The 22258-nt window shown below is 39.5% G+C and overlaps 1 protein-coding gene across 1 annotated transcript in view; it reads left to right on the plus strand.

Annotated features, from left to right (window-relative positions):
- Lrriq3 (leucine rich repeats and IQ motif containing 3) overlaps positions 1-22258 on the plus strand; it is an 86337-nt gene that overhangs the window by 17108 nt on the left and 46971 nt on the right. The window contains exons 4-5 of the mRNA XM_021158005.1: positions 5180-5313; positions 18154-18316. Of these exons, the coding sequence (XP_021013664.1) occupies positions 5180-5313; positions 18154-18316 (297 nt within the window). The remainder of the gene's footprint in view (positions 1-5179; positions 5314-18153; positions 18317-22258) is intronic.

Raw genomic sequence — 22258 nt, forward strand, 5'->3', positions numbered from 1 at the left:
AGAGCTTACATGATCTCACTGAGTAAACTGCTTACTCAGTGCCCCATTTCCTATTAATTCTGTGATAAATATAATACTGTGTTCAGAAATTTTAAAAAGTCTGCTTAGGAGGTCACCTTGTTTGGATGGTGGCAGTGATTGAAGTACTACTCCAAACACTTGTCCAACAGCGCAGTGAGGCAGTACCACAGAAATGGATAGAGAAGTTACTTAGCCCAGGTCTAAGAGCCAGTAAGAGTTGGGCTTAGTATTCTAGTCATCCAGCATTTATACAGCCAGAGCTCCAACAATAGAGGCAACACATGGCTTTTCTTTGGAAAAAGAATGATTCCACTTGCTTAGATATCAAAGGGCTTGGGTGTTTGGATAAGTCCCCCATGACATTATTGTTGACATTTTGCAAGGTAATTGTCCACAGACTTTGGGAAGCTTCTGTGTAACTTGGTTACTTTGTGAAAATATTGAGGAAGAAAAGAAAATATAAAATAGAGTCAAAACCTAGGACACCTATACACAGATCAAAATGGTACAGAGAAATTAATGCAAACTCAATAAATGCAATGAAGGAAGACTGTACAAGCTAGTTCTGATTGCTTATACATAGAGGCTAGTACTAGGAAGTCTATGAATTCCAATCACACGGCTCCATAGTGAGGTACAGACTAGTCTGGTCTACAGAGGAAGACTGTCTCAGATGGAAGAGCAATGAGAAGAAGGGAGTGAAGGGTATAAGAGGGGAAAATGATGGAAAATATCATGAATACTGAGCAAAGTCTATGAAATTAAAAAATATTCAAACATTCAATTCTGGTTAAAAATAAAAGGAAAGCATAAGTATTTGTACCGAAGGTGCCTTTAGTAATGTAAGAAATCTCTGGGCAAATAGAAGTGTCAGCATTGTTACTGAGCAATTGAGACAGGAGGAGGCATTTGTAGACACAGAGGTGTTGAAAGAGGTTGACAAATTGGAGTGGCAAAAAGTGGTTTAGTGTTGTTAGAGGTTAGAGGACATGTTTGAGCATGTCAACAACACAGTAGTAAAATATTAAATGTAAGACAAGGAGACAGGAATTTATCTTGTAAAATCCTAGGGAAATATTTAAGAGTTTTACATTCCAGAGGCGTCATTCTGTGTTCTGCAGAAAATGACTTTATAAAAGAAGACAAAAGACTTACACATTTAAAATTTAATGAGTTTGTATAAACATTTCCTGATTCGCATATCAGAGAAGCATCAGAGTGCAGGCAGCCAGCACGCTGTCTGGGGAAAGAGAACCATTGTATGAAGTGGTTACGGAAACAAGACAAAACTATTTTGATAGAAGTGAGAAGGTCCCAGTTAGAGGCTAGGTGGCTGATTCTGATGGCAGTTTCTAGTTAATTTTTATTGTTTATGATGGACTTTGCTTTATTCTCTTGGGAATTCAAAGTACCAGAGCCATCCTAGTTTAATGGTTCTCAATTATTATTATTTTTCCATCAGAGTGGTAGGGTAGAAGAGAACAGTTATTACCAAAGTTTGCTCATTAGCTTATAAAGTCTGATTTGATTCATTGGCAGAGAGTCTAGAGCAGAGATCCTTTAGAATCCCTGGATGGGAAGGGATGAAATATTAACTTAATTGACACGATGAAGAATGCTTTTAATGTCCTTAAAGACAGCACAGAATGAAGTGTGCATTGGCCGAAGAAGGGGGATAATGGGCTCAGCTTTGGATATATAAGTGGAGAAGTGGAAGTGGAAGTTCGTTTTATAGGCTGTAATTTAAGAGGTAATTCCTGACAGGAAGTGTGGTTGTGAGGATAATTTGCATATATAAGGCAGAAAGATGTAGCAATGAAGATGATCATCAGAAGTTAGCAAGGAAGTGAAAAATTAATAAATAAAAAGAATCCCTTAGCTGTCTGAAGTCTGTAGAAGAACCATGGTTCAGACTGAGAAGAATAATAGAAGTAGATTACAATACCATCTCAGCTCATTGAAAGAATTGAGATATAGAGTGGGTCCCAGTGCCTCATGGCTGTAGTCTCTGCATTCAGGAGGTAGGGGTAAGAGGCTGAGAAATTTATGGCTACCTTGGGTTATACAGAGACTCTTGTTTCAAAAAGGAAGAGAGGGCTGGGGAGCTCACTTTGTGGATAAAGTGCTTTTTATAAAACATGATATCCTGAGTTTTAACCTCCATAACAAACCTAAAAGCCTGTCAGTCGTGCGTGCATGACTGCAATCCTTGTGCACCTATGTTGAGATGAGAGGCAGAGGCAGCAGAGTCCCTGGAAGCTCATGTGCCAACTGGTGTGGTACACGCAGTAGTGAACAACGCAAAGAGATAGCCTCAAAACAAGGTTGAAGTTGAGGACCAACACCCAATGTTTACTCTGACCTTCAAACACATGAACATGCATTCATGATCACAGACATGCATGCCATACATTCACACACATCTTTAAACGAAGTAAATAGGTCAGTAGGGAGTTACAAAAGTACAGGGGTCAGGGCAAAGACAGTGAGGCAGGTGAGATGAAAGAGAAAATTGAGTGGGACAAGAAAAAACTGTTTGGCAATTTTCAATCAAACTTGCAGGCCAAAGATACAGATTACTTAGTAAGGATGCAGCCATTTGACGCCCAAGTGTCATTGATAACCAGGAGATTTACCAGTGTCTGTCTATGTAAACTGAAGGATTATTCAGCTGTGTTAGTGAAGACAGACTAGTGTAACTGCATTATGATAAAAGCTTGTCTGATTGCAAACAAATTTGGGATTTGGTTAGAAGATCTGTTTGTTGGAAAGGGGTTGCGGTCCTAGAGAGGATTGTTGTGGTGCATAGGAGGTGGTGACCTTTTATGCTTTGCAAAGGACTGAGGGGTTCACAGAGGGTTTGGATTTAGAGTTTAGCATAAGAAGGTGAGGTAAGAGTGGGCTGACAGTGGATGGAAGAATGTCCCATTCTGAGACTCCCTCAAGCAGCACTCTTAGGGACTATATCATGACTGAAATCAAGGGTAGTCCAAAGTTCATATGAACAGAGCGAAGAAAGAAAACATTTGGCTCAAAAACATCTTGTTATAATAGATCAGGGGAACTAAACAATTCAGCAGGTTATCAGTAGGTAAATTGTGGAATTTGGATAATCTGGATCAAGTCTAAGGTAAACACAAGGGGGATCCAGGAAATTTGTATAAAGCAGTGGGCAGAGAAAGAGTGCTTTGCTGCAATGAGCCATTTTGTGATTGTTGGGTTTGCTAGCTAGTTTTGTGTCAACTCGCTAGATAAGAGGGGGCCTTAGTTGTGAAAATGGCTCTGTAAAAACAGCCTGTAGTCATAATTAGCATTTGATGTGGGAGGGCCCAGTACACTGTGGATTAGGCTGTCCCTAGGTAGGGAGTCCTGGTTTCTAGAAGAAAGCAGATTGAGTACCTGGAGGAACAAGCCAGCATGCAGCACTCCTCCTTGTCCTCAGCACCAGCTCCTGCCTCCTGGTTCCTGTCCTGTTTGAATTCTTAGCCTGACTTCGATGATAAGCTGATATGAGGGTGTAAGCAGGTGGTATTATAAGATCTCAATAGTAAACCCAACTAAGACTCTGGGGTTAGGCAAAGCTCGAGACTCTGTGTAATGGAGGAGTGATGGTATGGTGCTGTCTCAGAAGGAGACTATGATCAGAGCGACATCAAAAAGAAGGAGCTGACTCCAAAAGACTAAGACCTTGAAATAGTAGCTCAACCACATGCAAGTACTAAGATTATCTGTAGAAAACTTTGAAATTTGATTCATAGCAATTACACAGGGGTTAAGAAGAACACTTTTTGGCAGACTTAGAGTAGTTATTTGGAGAGTAATTCTAGGTGAGACGGAACAGTGAGGAGATCTCTAGATGATGAAGAATAAACATTGTATGCTAAGCAATGTGATGCTGCCCTTCAGTGGGGTCGGAGAACCATAGAACACACAAATGCTGTGTGCTCAGATGGGTACTGTGAAATCTCTGCTTCAACAAGACCATGTGTGGTGGCTCAGAGGGAGGGGTAGGAACTAATTTATGGATCACTTAAGAGTGGCTTTTTATTTTCATCTATTTTTACTAGTTTTGGAAGAAAGTAAACTGCTCAAATTAAAAAAAAAAAACCTGATGACATTAATGAATTCAGAAATCCCCAATGCTTTCTGATTGGGGTGAGTGGCTTCTAGAAAGATAAAGCTTAGAAAAATGGATTTTGAATGCTTCAGGACTGATAGCTTTTAGGATTAGGTCTATTATCTAAGAGTTTTCTTCTTGGGAGCTGCTTAAGGCTCATTGTGTTTTAAAGGGAAGCACAATAAAACTCAGGAAGTCCCTGAAACCCACCAGATTCACAAGTCTAGCCTTCCCCAAAGTTATGTCAGCAGCGAGGAGCATCTACCAGTCACAGTGCCTGAAGTGACACAGACCAGCAGAGCTACCTGGAAGACATGCTCTGATCTGTTCAGCTGCCTAAATATCATCACACGAGCTTCATGCTTCTAGCTTTTGGAATCTATCACTCATGCTGGGATGTAGTGCTGATGATGCAGGTTGCTTAGATTTACCTCTGTTTCTGTAAGTTAGCTCGTATCCACACCCCTGTAAATAGCCCCAGTAAAGTCATTGGTTTCCTCAGTTGGACATTTGAGGTTTCTCTCCAGTTTGGGTAGGCATTTGTTCACACCTCCTTAGGAACAGTGTCACCCAACAATGCCGTAAAGCAATGTAAATATTTTATTTCTAATGTACATTAGTAAAAGTGACTATATTTCTAACTAGTCTAAAAGCATAGCTGTGCTGCACAGCTCAGAGAAGTTGAGCCACTTTCAGGAATTGCACAGGCAGCCCCTTCTTTACAGTACACAGAACAAGCCACCCTCAAGTTTAATGAGGCACCAGTTCTTACCAATACCAATGAGAGGAAGATTGCTAAGGTGACAGTCTGAGGACTGTTTCCAGACTGGGGAGGATGCTATCAAGTATCTTGCATATTGTGCAGAAAATTAAAATTATTTGAAAATAACAATGTTTATATTTTAATCAATACTAAAGTATATTTACTGTTTAACTAGTATGCTGATGAGAGTTTCCCGAATGTTTTATTAATTTATTTAGATATCTCTGGGAATGCTTTAATGAAAGATAAAAATTACTTGATAAAATTTCTTCATACAGGGTACCACCTATGAAGATGAAATAAAAACTATCAAACATATAATTTCAAGAATTAATGAAATTCTGGCTCATAATTCACCAGTGTTGATTATCCAAAGATGGATACGTGGTTTCATAGTTAGGAAACATTTAAGGTATGTTTCCTTATATTTACCATTTGAATGTTGAAATGATGTAAAATATCAAGGGTAAGAGGTAAGTTCTCTAATAATTTGCACTTTTTGTGTCCTGTGTTCTCAATACACACACACACACACACACACACACACACACACACACACACACACACATACACACACAAACATACACAATGCATAACTTGATTGTAAGGAAAATGCCATATTATGTTACATAATCAGTATTTGATGCTTGTATTTATAGATGCTTGCATTTATAGATGCTTGCATAATCAGAATTTGATGCCTTTATATGATAGAATAGATGTATGCACTTCTATATATGGCTACATCATGGTAATGGAAGCCATATATACCTTGAGAATATAAGAGGAATTTAGATTTTATTGGGATCTTTAGATAATGTCATTAGGATTATATTTTTGGTCTCAGAGTTGAGGCACCTTCTGATACTGATGTGACATGGGATAAAATTCCTTTATTCTGGAAGTGCCCACAGTCCCAGCATGCGAAGGCAGAGTTTGAGTTTTGTGGGAAAGAGTCAGCTATAAACAAACTGTTCTGTGGCTCAGGTCAAACTGATGTGGTGTCTCTATTTTAAAGATTTGTTCCATTAGGCACATCACTTAACTGCTTCAAGGCAGAACTTCTTCATCTGTAAAATGGTAAAGAGTCAGGCTAATGGCAGTGCTTATGGATAGGCTTGTAGGAATTGAGGTAATGAATAGCATACTGGCCCTTAGAAGAAGTAGCTGCTACTTTTTCATTAGCTGCTGCATTAAAACACCTTTCCCATTGTTCTCTGGAGCTGTCTGCATTATCCAGCTCTGTAAAAAATGTGCCTTGGCTTTCTCATTCCTTCTTCCCTCCTGCTTCTGCAGCACACAGGATACCCTCTTCAGAGTGGAGCTCTAATCAGTTTTTTCTCCAACTCCGCATCCTCCAGTGCTTCTGAATTTGCCTAGGAGCAATGTCTTAATCACACGCCTCTGTTCTTACCCACACAGCACATCACACTGCAGGCATCATCGTTACTGTCTGCATTGAGACAGGACTGGAAACTCCATGAGACAGACTCAGTGCCTGTTTTCTGCTCTGTGCATCTAGAACAAAACAGTCCTTGCACCATTGAGTGTTCAAAAATGTTCATGGAATTGATGAACACATTAATAAATGAAGATATAGTGAGATCTGGGACCAGAAAACTCTGTTGGAGAGTTTCTATGGGAGAGAGCACACAGAGGAGGAAATGCAGTAGAATGAGCAGCCACAGGAGAAGTGGCACTTCATCCCAGGATGTTAGTCCCTGGAAATGTCTCCAGCCATGAAGATATTTGCATTTCCCATGATTCTTTTCTATTGAAAAGCCCCAGTACCATACACTTCCCTGAAAGCCCATATGCACACTAAAGCCAGAATATTGTATGCTTACAAGTGGAAGTTTTCCTGGTGTGTGGGGTGAAGGGAAGTCTGTGTTTAATCTTAGCAAATGGGCAGAGACTTATACCCCACATGGATGTTAATCAGTGTGCAGCTCATGAGGAGAGATGGCTATGAAGAGAAGCACTACAGTAAATCTGCCGTGTCTGAACAGCGCTCTTCTGTTTCACATGTTCTGAGTCCCATGTACCTTCTGGTTGTCTTTTCACACTTGTCATGGAATATCCCCAAAGACCTCCAATCCTTTCAGAAATGAATGACATTTGTAAAGTAAAAAATAGGAAGCAGATGTGCTTTGTGACAGTTGGGGATCCTGGCTCCTAAGCCATGTCAGGAGGCTCAGCATAAAATGGATGGTTCTTTCCATAATGACTTCATGTGCTAGTCTGTCACCTCAGGTTCTTCACTGCCTTCACTGAGCACTGTCCTTCTCTTTCTCCAGGAGAATTATGATTATCAACTTTGCAATGATTTCATGCGCCAGTTTAACCCTACAGAATACATAAGCACTCTCAGAATTATAGTGTACACATCATCCTCCACAGGGTCGTCAGGGAGCCTACACATGTATGAAGAATGCTGCATAAGAGTTATTCAGTTTATCAGCGTGATATGGGCTCCTTGCTTAGCGATTTTATCTCATTAGATTTATGAATATTTTACTTTTGTATATTTTTTACTGGAGCATTTTCTGTTGTGTTTGCTGGCAATCGTACCCTTCACATTTGGTCTGAATGGGCTTTAAAGTGCCAATTCCTTTTCTGCACTCTGTCCTCATTTCTACATTTGCTGAATTTCAGCAAGTATTGCTTTTTTGAATCCTGTGCAATTTCATGCTATCTTATAGTTTACTTTGTAGCAATGGGTTGCTCTTTATTTTACTTTTTTCTAACTAGGCTTTTCTGTGTCTTGCTCTCATTGCTGAGAGTAATGCAATTATCCTCCATTTTTCTGCTTATCCTTTATTTTGTATGGATCTGAATGGCATTGGATTTTTTTTTTCTTTTATTTTGCTCATTTAAGAGAAAACTCATTTTCCTGAACCTTAAGGAGAACCTTTATGCTTCCAGCCCTGAAACCATTCCCTCTGTTATGTTGAACTGTCTAAAACCATGTCTGTCCTGCAGGGCCTTGTGACTTGGGTCTCGCTGCCCCCTTTCTGCTGTGGACCTGCCTCAATATGATGGCTCCCATCTTATCTTTGGTTCTTTCCTTGGGTCCTTCCTCTGATCAATCCCCTGTACTCTGTCTCTTGCATTGAGTGTGTGGTCAGCAATTAAGGACCTCGGGGAGTGTATTTCTGCTTTCTTTCTCTTCATCATTTGTCTGAGTTCTTCCAACTGTCTCACCTATGTATGCTCCAGAGTCCTACAGGTACCCTTTTTTTTAAACCACCATATTCATATTTTATGTTTTCAGAAAATAACTTTTTATACTTAAACTATCTCATAGTTATGAGACTAACACTTAAGGAAACTGATATTTAAGCATAGCCAGAGTTTATAGGTTAATTCAAATAGCTGATTTCAGGTGGTTGAACATTTCTTGTGTATAAACCAGGTAAAAGACTCAGGTATAGTTTCAGAATGACACAGTTTTAGAAAATTAAAGGTTGCCTTATTTAGAAAAGACTATGCCATTATAGTTTGTCCTTTGTGATCACAATTTCCATTGACAGACAGGGCCATATGTAGAGAGCGTTTTAAATGCTAGGTTTTAGTTAATTAGATTTTAGTTGAGATCATTGTTTTTTATTATTAATAAGTTTGAGACTTGCTCTGCATCCAAGTAAATATGATGAAATGTATTTATGCACATATAGTAATGTGTTAAGAAGACAGTATATTGTATTGATAGTAGGAGTAAATTAGGAGACCCTATAATCATTACTTTATAATTTTTGAAAGCGTGATACAACTTGATGTGCTTCCAAAGAACAAATAATGCATTTGATCAATTATTTGCTTTACTAATTTATATATAATAAAGTCTCCCTCAACTGTGATGAGCAGAGGCATACATTTTATCTTGATTATTTTCTGTTGAAGTTTATAGTCAAAGAAGTTGAGATCCGTGGCTCCAAACAATAATAATGACCCCAATATCATAACTGTTACTTCACATTCTATCTGCGTTCCAAAGCCATAGTCACTTATGATCCTCAAAGATCCAGCCATTATAGCTCTTCCCAATGACTGACAGGCAGCCAAGATTCAGTCTGTGATGTGTTCCATCAATGTCCAGGGAAATTCTGCTTTCCAAGTCCTCATGTGAGTTGGTAAAACCTCTCCAACAGTCTATGGAAGGTCACCTGTTACAAACAGCCATGATTTTATTTGCAAAGCACCATTTCCCCTCTAACCTAAAGTGATCATGAAGAGAATGTGGATAAAAGGTCCAGTAGGACAACTGGAGAGTCTTCCTGTCCTGTGTGAAGTGAGAAAAATAAGTTAGAGCCAATTTGAACCATGAGAACATGATCCATGTTCATACTATGTCATGGCAGTGAGGCCAACCAGCCTCCATAGGAGCTCATCGTAGCAGTACTCTAGCAGAAAGGCATAGTAAAAGCTTGTGTCCCACAGATGGGAAACTTGGCTTCTGATACTCAAGGTGAAAGGGGGAGAGGGAATTGGCCCCTGCCAATGAGTTCTGCTAAAAAATACATGGAAAGAAAAGACAAAAATCATACTTAATGTGTTGTTTGCTTGATTGTATGTATAGAAAGAAGAAAACTGATATATTGAAGGTTAAGCATCTCTCTAATTAAGGGAAACAGAAACTGCATTCAATAAGAATATAAGTAGAGGTAATGAAGATATAGGAAACTAAAAAAATGGAATGTAAATATACAATGAACAATAAGAAGATGTATATAAAAATCAATAGTATAGAATTGGTTATTTTAAAAAGAGCAATAAATTGATAATACTCCTATAAGAAAAACAAGGCACAGAGAGCAAAGAAATAAAAGATGGCCAGATAAATAAAGGGGTTAGGACAGCAGACACAAAATACAATACGCTCTTACAACATTGTAACTTCTTGACACTATCTTGTGAGAAATATATGAGTTGCTTTAAAAAAGCCTCAATTTCCAAATTAATCAAAGAAGGCATAAAAGCACCAAATAGGATCAAAGTCATTCAGTATATATTAGAAATACTACAGAGGATGCACGACTAGATGACTTTAATAGTCATGTTATTTTCCAAAGCTTAGAGAGCAAAGGAATACAATGTTGCTTGTTGTTGCTTTGAATGGTCACAAAATTGCATGATAATCCTATAGGAATGGGAACTGTAGGCCAGTCAGTCTAGAATGCAGATGCGAAAACCTTGAGATAATAGAGCATTAGGTTCAGTAGTGCATACAAGGTGAAACAACCTATAAGCAATATAAGTTCATCCCAGGAATACAAGCTTAGCTTAATAGAAATATAGTGAAGGAGACACACCATTTCTGATCTGTCCATCGCAATATCAGCTGATCCCTGTGCAAACTGAACTTTTTGTGTCTACGGTTTAAAGGTCCCATCTTCTTATCCTTATTTCGCACAGGCCAAGACTTCCCAGGTGACACATGTGACCTCCACACCCCTTCCTTAACTTTCTCTCTCTCTCTCTCTCTCTCTCTCTCTCTCTCTCTCTCTCTCTCTCTCTCTCTCTCTCTTAGATTGTGTATCTGAGTGGTACCAACCCAATCACATGAAGATTTGAAGAGCATTTTCCTTAGGTAATGATAGGACACATCAGGAAATTTGAAGCTCAAGAATAACTTTATCTTCTGCTAGCTATGAATTATGGGAAAGTGTACCCACAAAAAGCGCAAGCAGTCATCACTAGCTGGGAATCACTCCTGACAAAAGCCAACCTGAATATGGAGCATTCAGTCTTAAACAAGTAACTGTATTCTGCCTTTAGAACAAGCTCAGAAATGAGTATTCCTTCAAGCTTGAAGCTAAGACCTTTAGTCCAGCCCAAAACACCTAAGGTCTCACTAATGCAGTAGTTTCTAAGGTAGTAAGTACAGGAAGACCATCTCAGTGTCTCAGCAAAATTACCTGATATAATTCAGCACCCCTTTGAAGTTAAAGTTCAGTAAACTGAATTAAAAGTTGATTCTCTGTTCTGAGGATACAGCTCAGTTGGTAGAGTGCTTGCCTGGCATACACAGAACCCTGGGCTTGATCACCAGCACCACATAAAAGCCAGGTATGGTGGTGCTTGCCTGTAATCTAAGCACTTAAGTGGTATGGAGAAGAAAATCAGGAATTTACAGCCAGCCCTGGTTACACAGTAGTTGAATGGTAACCAATATTCCATGCCTCAATATAACAATAAAAAGAAACACCACTCACAAACAAAAACCAACACAAAATACACCCCATAACAAAAATGATGTTTTTTACTTCGGTATTAAGCAACAAATGCATTCATTATCACTCAGAATTTAAATAATAAACTCATGTCCCGAGGTCATCAATGCGTGGGAATGCCAATTCTAGTCACCTGTGTAGCACAGTGTACTAAGTCAGTGTACCTTGATGAGAGAAATAAATATTCCCACAGAAGTGAAATGTGCAAATAAAATATTTTTTCCTTATGTCACAATGTGAGCTTGCAAGCCCAAAGCTGTAATCTAAAAGTTAATGATACTTAGATATATAAGTAGTTAAGAATTGGAAAAAATTAAAATTAACACATTAATTGCACTCATTTTATGGTTTGTCTTTGAAGCACAAACATGTGAGATAGCCTTTTCAACAGGCCCTGGAGAAATGCATTTCACATACAAAGTGAGGAAGAGGAATGCATTCAGAGGCTGCCACTCAATGAATCTGATACCTGCGAGGAAACAGACAAAACAGCATATGATGTAAAGAAGTTCAGGTGGCAGTCTAACTAAAGACTGTTGACAATGTTATCTGAGGATCCTTGCTTGCCTTTGTACAGTACAGTTATCCTGTATCAGGCAGAAATAGGCTGTCAACCTTGTCTTCCATGGGCTTGGTCATTGACATGGAAAAATCTTGGGGCAAACATGGACATTCCAAAGAAACAAAAGTTGGGATCTCAGCTTTGTATCTCTCAATGAGCTCACAAGTTGATCTGAGCAACCCGTGGCATGGCTGTCATCTACTACATAGTCTGTGTTAGGAAAGATAGGAACTGAGACTCACAACTAAACTACTGAACAGTACCTACAGAGTAAACACAAGGATGAATTAGTTTCATGATATAAAATGGATCATTGGAAAAATGAATCAATGCATGGTTCTAAAACAAATTATTATTCAAAATACTTCAGGATACAGATATAAGCAAGGAATAGAATAGGACTCCAATAACCCTGGAAATAAGAGCAAAAACCTACATATAGGATACTATCAGGTTCAAACCCTAAAGGGAGTGGGCCATAGAATGAGGAGGTAGAGTGCAGAATGGGAAAGGAAAGTTCTGCCAGTTACTCATCACACAAAGGATTAAGAGTACATAAAGAACGTATACCTCAAATTTGTAATCTCATGACATGGGAGCTTGAGACAAAAAAGATTTAGGACTGCCCAAGCTATCTCTAAAACTCAGTGAGAAGTGTAGACAGCATTGGAGAATGCATGCATCAGATAAAATCTGCCTCTTACCTTTTATTAGTATTAAGCAGTTCTAAATACTTTATCTTCTGTATATATATATATATATATATATATATATATAACACTTAAATATGTATTTAAACTTCTTTTTCTGCTACCACTGAATAGATCCTAGAAGATCAATATTCATGAGTCAAAATTTTATGCCAGGGTGATGGTATCTTACAAATACTTGTTTCATCTGCATAGGGCAGCATCCTACACCTCGATATTCAATTCAAATATAATTCAGAAATTTAACTACATCGACTGTATCTTAGCTGTGGCTTTTGAAGAACTTTAAAAGTGATGCATCAGGCCTAGAGGGGTGTGCAGCTCATCAGAGGAGGTACCCTCTTCTGGTAACTTTGTAATGCTGTGCTCATATAGCATGTGCTATTGCATTGCATCATCATCAAAGCAAGAACATGCCTTGCCCATCCTATGTGCTGTATTTCTAACAAGGCCCTCCCTAGAGGTACAGTTAGTGTAGGACTTCCTTGCTTTTAGGACTATTAGGAAAATCCCTGTTCTCCATAAGTTAACCAGGTTGAGGCCTTCTATTGTAGTGACACCAAAAAGACAGACAAGTATTAGAGTCCCTGAAGACAGTGAGACTTTTTTCTTATGGTTTTAGATTATTCTATAGAACAGTTCTTACTATGCAGTTACAGACTCCTTGTGTGTGGGGGTGTCTAATGACCATTTCACAGGGGTTGCCTGAGACCATTTTATGAATGAGGAACTGTAGAAAACATGAGGAACTATCTTAAAGGGTCATAGCATCAGAAAGGTAGAGAACCACTGCTCTAGAAAGCATAAATTCAGGAAGAAGACATTGAATTTGCAAAAGATAGGTTATGTGACTTATGACTTAGCTTTCAGGAAAATTGATAAGAATATCCATCCCCCAAAGTCTTGCTTCCATCAGAGTTAAAAATGTTCACTAATACAGGTTTCAGGCTGATCTGTACAGTGTAAATCCAGTTCAGGTTAGCGTAGGTCATGTTATCAGCACAGGCAGGCTGGTTTGGCGTCTTGAGTGAGAACTGGGCACTACTAGAGTACACCTGGAATGTCCTCCAGGGGTTCATGTGTTGAGGCTTTGCCTTCAGCTGACAGTAGATGATAGAAGCTGAAGAGGAGGAGCTGAGTGAAGGGAGCCCATCTTCAGCGGGGGGAGGTGGTGGAGATGTTGGTGTTGGTATTCTGATGATGGGGTATGTTGTGTGCTGTTCTTTGGATAGCTGTAAGCAACTGTCTGTTCATAGCAGAGAGGTACCACTGACAGAGCAATGAAAGAGTCCTCTGAAGTCTGGCATCATAGTGCATCTGTTGGGGTTACTTATAGAAGTATGGGTGCAGGAGAAGGAGACACTCAAAAGCATATGCACCACAGAACATCCCACCCCAGCCTGGGGGACATCTCATGAAAGCCATGGGCCTGGAGCTCTGGTATGGAACCAGATGTACAACCACTTTCATTCACCCCAGAGATGTCTCTTATTCAGCTATTCTTTAGTGCTTGTGGATCTTCCATGTAGAACCTGGTAAGTCTTAACCTTCTCAACTTTCTATTTCTGGAGTTCTATGAACTTCTGGAAAGTTGGCTTGTGCATCTTCCCCCTGCAGGAATGAATGTCTCAATTCAGAGGAAACAGTCACAAAACAAGAGCTGGGAGGACTTAAATTCTTTCTTGCACTTTGCTTACCACCCACCAAGGTGAGCAACCTGTTCCCAACATGCTGCCCCACCATGATGCTCAGCTTCAAGTCAACAATGGTCCAAAGCAACAATGCCCCCTGGTGAAGGGTAGAAACCTTTGGCATTGTGAGCTAGAAGCAGTCTGTCTTCTAAGTGGGTTTTCTTGGTGAGTCCCACTTTAGGTGCTCTGTCCACCTTATGCATGCATTATCCTCTTCATCTTATATCATTCCTTAGCATCCTATTGTGCCCCTATCTATATTGCAGCATTAGCTTAGTAAACTTAAAGTTTATTATCTCAAGCACTGGTTATAGTGTCAGAGATCTGATTAGATTAACATGTCTGTGTACACATTCGTTTGTTCCCTTGATTTGTAGAAAATGTAATTGCTCAACCTTGATATAAATGCTAAAATGGTGATAAGAGATGACCTTTGACACGGACAGGACACCATTGCCACCCCTATGGGGTATGATTATTTTGCTGCTTTCTGTTCTGTGTTGCTGTCCTCTGAGATGAACCTGAGAATTGCTTTAAGCCATGAAGTATAGAATATAGTTTATTAAGGACATGGGGAGGGGAGTTGAGAGGGTAGTAGAGGCAGAGAAGGGCAGAAAGGAGAGGGAAGAAAGGAATGGGGACAGAGGGAGAGCAAGGGAGTAAGAGGCAAGAGAGAGGCAAGAGTAAGAGAGAGGAGGGGTCAAGCAGCCCCTTTTATAGTGGGCCAGGCTTACCTGGCTGTTTTCAGGTAACTGAGGAGCATACCTGGCTGCTGCTAGGTAATTGTGGGGGTGGAGTCTAGACAGAATACCAACAATTTGTATTTTGGCAGAAAATTAATCAATTTACCTTTCCTCAACTGTAATGTTTAAATGCATAAGAGTCCTTATGCTAAGTATAACTGCAAATATTTCTTCTGCATTAAATACAGTACCTTAGAAACTAAAAGTATGTGTCCTAGCAAGTGAGCAGCTGTTGTTATTACTCTGAGGAATTTAGACCCAGGTCAGGAAGACACAGGTAGAATATTATTGATCCATCAAGTTTAAGGCCCCCATTGCTTAAATGAAAAGAAAAAAAGTTCACCTTACCAGTCAAAAGGCCCCATTGGGGAGAATGAGTGAATAAATAGTAACTGACTACGAAACCAAGTCTTTTCTCATTAATACCCAGTGTAGTGAACACTCTTAGTGACATATCAGTAGTTTGTAAATGACATGGCAGGTTGAAGTGACAATATTACAATTAATAGGATGTATAAGTCACTTTGATTTAAGATTATTCTCATTAAAGATTTATCCTAAATGCAATAGTACTATACATTGAAAATATGTAAGCATCTTATTGGAGATGTTTGACTTTCACCTCATGTGGCATGGTGCTGTTGCTGGCTTGGCACACAGTAGCCATTATGTTGAAGCATGTTCCTTCTTCCCTAGTTTTTTGGGGAGCCTTTATCATAACACTTATCTCAGTGCAGATACATTCTTGACCCACTATAGTAACATGTTGTTACTTTACTTTTTTGATAATGGAATTTTTTTCACATTTCGCCTTACTAAACTATTTAAAAAGCACTCTCCTTATAACTACAGACACCAACTCCCCTAGAAATGCTAATGTTACTTGGCTCTTTCCCAAGTTGGCTGTGTTGCCTGCTCCTTTTCAGAATGTCCTTTTCTTACTTATCAGGATATTTTAAAGTGTACTCTGTAACATGTTAAGGTGCTATGCCACATACAGGATTTGTTTACTGAATCTTTTTTGTTGTTGTTGTTTAGACTGTTTTAGCTAGTGTATAGTTCCCCTGAACCATGAACACTTTTCTTTCCTACAGCAACCAGCCTATGTTTAGTGGCTCAGAGCCACAGCCTTCCAGTTTTCTACAGCAGCTGTGGACTTGAACGTCTTTTGAATCTCTTGAATCTCTTTTGTTGTTGTTGTTTAGACTGCTTTAGCTAGTGTTGCAGTCTGTCCAGTCAAGTTACTTTGCAAGATCAAGTCAGCTTTGTGATTTTATGTTCTGCTCGGATACCATCCCTGGGGAAACCTTTGAACCTTTGCCTCGAGAAGGGACATGAGGTGAAAGGACAGCTTTCTCCCAAATCAGGTCCCTGAGCGCTGCCTGCCACCTCAGCTGGCATGGCAGCACCAGCCTATGTGTCTCTGAGGAGTGTCAGTCAGTGTTTTCTTGTTCTGCATCTCATGCTCCTGAGATAGGTTTAGCCCATATAGCCTTTCTTTCTTTGGGGCCGAACCTTTCTCATCTTGGTGTGAAGCCCTGTTGTGGATCCTGGTGGGAGAGGTAGCCAGTGTTGGAGGTCTTTGCCACTCAGTTGGACTTGTCTCTCATGGAACTGCTTTGGGAACAACACAGGTGGTGGCTTGACTACTACTTGTCCTTACATTCCAGACTTGGATTTTCTTAAGTAAATGCCCTTTTCTTTTGACTTGTGCCCTTTGAGAATTCTTGTAGCTCATTACCTTTGAATTTTCACTAGTTACAGGGTTTCTTTCGGACCAGTATATCTTTGTTCCAGAAGTTGACTAACCATCATGGCCTCTGCTCAGAGCTGCAGAATGCTTTTCAAACTTAGTGGCTTGCCTTTGGTGATTCCACAGGCCAAGGGTGGTACTCTCTCAGGAAGCCTCTGCCTGGTCTCGTGCCCTGACTTGTTTCTCTGGACAGAATTCTGTTCTCAGTCTCTCACTATGATGTCCTCGGCCTTATTAATATACTTATTTGTTTGTCTTTATTTAGGTAACATAGGCTTCATGAGATGCAAATATTTCTCTTCTCACAAAATATTTTGGGCTTATACAAAACTATACCTGTTCTATGAATATCCATTTTTTTAAACGTGTGACAACTGGCTGATCATGAGAGATTACATCACAAGTTTCTCTCCTGGATAAACATGTTCATCTAGCTGCATTTGAAGATGGAGCCCCAGGAAGGAATGCAGCTGCTTAGCATGCTCAAGTGCTTACTCTGTTCTGCTTGGTTTCATATACTCCTTTCACCATGGGCTGGATAGATGTGGAAGAAGATGCAGCAGCTTTGCAAAGCAGAACTGTCCCTCTAGAGAGGTCAACTGCTATCCTGAGCTATTCAAAGTTTTATTGTATCTTTTTGTTTTTTATATTTATTTTTATCCCCTTTACATCCCTATGACTCCCCACCCCCCACTTTGGTAGCACTCTACCCTGGGGCATCTAGTCCTGGCTAGGCACATTCTTTCCCTTTGAGGCCCAATCAGGCAGTCTAGGAAGGGGATCCAACGAACCCACATGAAGTTCAATCTGCACACTTGCAACAACGGTGTAGGGGGTCTAGTTCCAGCTCCTGCATGCTCACTGGTTGGTGGGCCCTGCTCAGTGAGCCACATGGTCCCAGTTTTGTTGACTTTATGGGTCTTCTTATACCTAAAAAATTGGTAGAATCAAGAATGGAGTATTAAATGGAGCCCATTTATGACATAGGAATGCTGCATTGTTTGGACTGTTTTGCTTCTGGCATTACTAAGGATAAATTTTCCAGTTGATTTATCATCTTAACAAATGATGTTTTTTTTTTTTTGTTTTTTTGTTTTGTTTTGTTTTGTTTTTTTGTCACATGGGATGGGTATTGTTGGTGCCTAGCAACTCATTTGTACGAGATTGGCTTGGTTTATGTCTATATGTTTCCTTAGGAAACATAATATAAGCAGACATAGCCTCCCACCACTGGCTGCCCAGTGGTAATCCACCACGGGCTGCCTGTTGCTAACCCAAACCTGGCAGTCCCTCCACTGGCATCAACATCCCTGAGTGGGGTGTCAGGAGGGACTATTTTTAGGCTGTCATTCATTTATTCCTCAGTTTTCTCACCAAGGAATATATATATCTGAATGTTGATGGCATATTCTCAGTTCTTGAATGACAATCGGCTAAACCAAATGGTACACTGGACTCTCACTATGATTGCTAAGATACAGTTAATTTGTAAGTAGTTTTCACCTTTTCAATATGAAAAACAAAACCATTAATAGTTGTTTTCTCATTCCTTATATTTAGCCCCTATTTTAAACATAAAAAGCATTACCACGGCAAAATGATTAGGGTGCTTGAAACAAAATTGATCTGCATAGGCAGAAGTGATGAAGACAAATACTTGGAGGATTTCTTCTTTATCAAGCCTGAATGTAACATAAAAGGGAAGGTCGCACACTGGAAACAAGTAAGTATAATTAGTTATTTTGACATACCATTTACAACAGAAGGGTTGTAATTTATGTAATATTAATACAATATCTTCAGTCTCACTAAATAATTCTCATTATGTCACTAAGATCCTACTTTAGAATCTGTGGATATCAGAGAATAGTATTATATGGTGCTTTAGCACCATGCTCACTCTGTAATAGTTACAGTGCCAACCTATGTGTTCCTCTTGTTTAATTACAATGAGTTAAGAGTCTCATAAAACATCCTAGTTGTGAAATGTAAAGACATTTTATATATAAGTTATTAACGATTAGTAATTTTAATTTTATGTACAGTGTAACATTTATCTAAAGTCTTTGGATAATCCAGAAATTGTTTTGAGAACAGAAACTGTGAAGAGAAAGAACCTAACTTGGTTTTTGCTGAGCCCTGTTCTCTACCCTAACCATGTTTCTCCTGAAAAATCAGTGTCACTTCTCTGAATTCTGTCTGTTAATGACTTTTTGCTAAAATATAAAGAATGCTTTAAATTTCTTTCATATTTTAATAATTTTGCTAGTCATTACTCATAAGGCCCATTCTTTCCTAGTAAATAAATGTGTACATTGTCTCATGCTTTGCCATTGTTTATAGTCTCCTGTTCACAGTCCATCATACAAGCTCATCTCAGTTTCTTAAAATACTGGTAATTACTTTTGTTAGTTTCAGTTATATGGAATTATTTGTTCTATTTAGAATTGTCCTTCAATCTCTTTGTGGCCAAAATGGCAATTTGACATAAGATTTTATACTTTATTGTACCACTTTCCTATCCAGTTAGTTTGTTCTGCCTTGGAACTTAGCTTATTACAAATTCAGTGATGAAAGTTTTTTCAGAGTGAAACTGAGAAGCCAGGATCTAAGCAATAAGAAATGAAAACATAGGTTAGGAACTGGGAAAAGGAGTGAGGCCGCAAACACAGGTTCCAGGGAATTCACTTTTGTAAATGCCATCAAAAAAAGTCAGGTGGTTAAGCAGAATGCAATTCAGGATTTAGTAATTCAATGAAGCAGTAGGTGTCTAAATTTGGTCCTCTTTAGGATGAAAATTTTCTGACCAGACTGATTTAAAATTGTTCCTGTTTTTGGTACCCCAAAGAGTGGAACGGGACAGAAGAGGGTGTGTATATTACATTCTGGAAGGAAATGCAAAGTAAGCATCTAGGGTTTGTGGAAAGACAGTGTGTGACACACAGAACCGGAACTCAGAAGTCAGAAGAAAAGCCTAAGAGCCTGGGTCTGATGCAGGGGTGAGGGTGGGAACAGCTCTCCCCATGCTTTCTTTCCCCTGACCTGCTGCTGTGGATGTGGCTGTGGTTGCTCATGGGGCAACACAAAGCAGGTTTACAATGAGGCAGTTAGAGCTAGGTTGAAGGAGACTCTTACCATTCTGATTTAATTTGGGGGAGATTTGAATAATAATATTAGGGAATTTGGGGGGAACATGTAAGACTATTTTAAAATACTCTTTGGCACAGCCAATTCTGTTTTTTCTCAGAGGTTACTGAGAAAATTTATTCACAAGATGTACTAGTTAATACAGCCGTTCCTCACTGAGGGTTTGACCTTGTAAAATAACAGTAAGGTAAGTAAAATTGATTCTTAGATGATCACACCATTATTTGCAGACATGGTCTCTTGATTTTTTTTTTTAAGTCGGCATTTCAGAGGTAATATGATGGAAAAGAAAAGTATACCTATCGGGTGAGAGTGGTCAGATTCAGCAGGGGTGAGGGCAACATCTTCTCTCCTAGTTTTCATGGACACCCTTCTTGCCTCAAAGCATCAACTTCTTTCTATTTATTTGTTTGTTTATTTATTTATTTATCTATTTATTTATTAGGTATTTTCTTCATTTATATTTCCAATGCTATCCCAAAAGTCCCCCATACCCTCCCCCATGCCACTCCAACTTCTTTAAGACGATCCAGTGTCTGTTAAGTCTGTTAGTCCCTGCTGAGTAGTCACATGATGGCAAGAAGCTTCCTGCTGAGCCCTTGAGGAGAAAAACAAAACACACACACAAGCAGAACCCTTAGATCTGAGAGCTGTTTTTCTCTCTTGCTGAGCATCCTGGTCATGTGATCCATCTCAGGATTCGAAGCATAGCCTCAATCCATGAAACGTGGAATACCCATGTCTCCAGCCACATAGGTAGCTTTGTGGGACATCAGTGAGAGGAGAGGTCCTTGTTCTTGTGAAGGCTCGATGCCCCAGTGTAGAGAAGTGGGAGGTGGGTGGGTTAGTGAGCAGGGGAAGAGGGGATGGGTTGGGGGGGTTCGGAGGGGAAATGAGGAAAGGGGATAAAATTTGCGTTGTAAATAAAGAAAACATCTAGTAAAAATAAATTTAAAAAAAAGAAAAGTGGAATACCCATCACTTTGTCTTCATTTTCTCTAGTTCTGAAACCAGAAGGGTGATCTGCAAATAATGTAAAACTGCACCTGCCCTACTTTATTATCCCTGAGTGACGCACATGACTCACCTGAGTGACACACATGGCTCACCATGCTTATAAATGCTCACTTGCTATCTGGATATTTTCTTGGTGACATGTAGTTTTCTTTTTACTACTATAGTAACTAACATTTGTTCCATGGTGTGTGGAGACAGAGAGGAGTCCCCATTCTCAGAATTACATACTACAAACATAGTACATACATACAAACATAATGGTAAATCATTGGAGTTTTAGGAGATGCACATCCTACTGAAGATATCTGAGGGTTCGGTTCTTAATTTCATTCAGTGCCCACTGATTTCATCCTGACTTCTCCTTCTCAAAGTCCCGCAATGCAAATGTTTACATGGCAGTGTCCTGTATCTCTATCGGACATTTTCCTTTTCATCTAGCACAGCTAATTCAGAAGTCTTGTCTAAGTATAATCAACTCTGTTTGTTCTGGTATTTGCTAGAAGTTCTCTGTTGTAGGTCTGCCACCCCCACCCCAGGCTTAGTTCTGCCATTTCTGATTGCTTGTTTAATGGTTTGTGTTTCTCATGCATATAGTGAATTATCTGTTTTGTCTTATTCTCTGCATTGTTACATCTCAGTGAATTAAGATAATGATTTTATCTTTAAATATACTTGCAGATTTTGTTCCCATTGAGATCCGTGTCTAGAGAACGTGTGCTGTTTGGAAGCTTCCTGAGGACATGTTGTCCATGTGGTGTGCTGTTCGTTTTTTCCATGCTCAGAATAGTGTTAGTAGTAACTGAGTATTTCACTTAGATGGAATCTAGAATGGAATTTAGACGGATGGATGAAAGCTTCATCTCTGTGTGAGTTACTATCTTTGACCAACAGTGTCTGTGATGTGTAAAATGAAGCAGTCTATTCAGGGGGTTGAATGACTATACAGAGGGCACATACTTTATACCTCTGTTTCTTAAGGCTAGAGAGTCCAGCCCTAATGTTAAAGTGAGGAAGCAACTGATTCAGTATCACCAGCATGGGATACAGAGACAGTGTCCTTAGGTCCATTGTGGCAAGTACAGGTGGCTCTAGGTAGCACCAGTAGCCATGGTCTTAGAACTGTCAGAGTAAATGTGCTATGTACCCTGATGTGTGATGGACCACACTTCTGATTTATAAAATATGAGTCCTTTCCCAGGGCCAATAAGATGAGCAAACACTTCTAGGTTTGCTGTATGCTCTGAGGAGTTGGTCACTATGGACCTATGGGTTTGAAACACAGAGAGGACCTTCACTTTGAATAAAATGATTACAGTTGATGCTTGGGCTTGCATAATGTGACCTGTTTTCACTGTGCTTCAGTAACTCTCTTGTATCTGGCCATGTCCTATTCAAAAGCATGGTTAGAAGCAGAAAGGGGGTTGATTTCAGAACCCATGGATTATGGAGGGAATGTCTGCTAGGTCTTTCTAGTCATGCATGAGTAATATCTTAACACATG

The sequence above is a fragment of the Mus caroli genome, chromosome 3, assembly GCF_900094665.2.
Source record: "Mus caroli chromosome 3, CAROLI_EIJ_v1.1, whole genome shotgun sequence".
Classification (NCBI taxonomy): domain Eukaryota; kingdom Metazoa; phylum Chordata; class Mammalia; order Rodentia; family Muridae; genus Mus; species Mus caroli.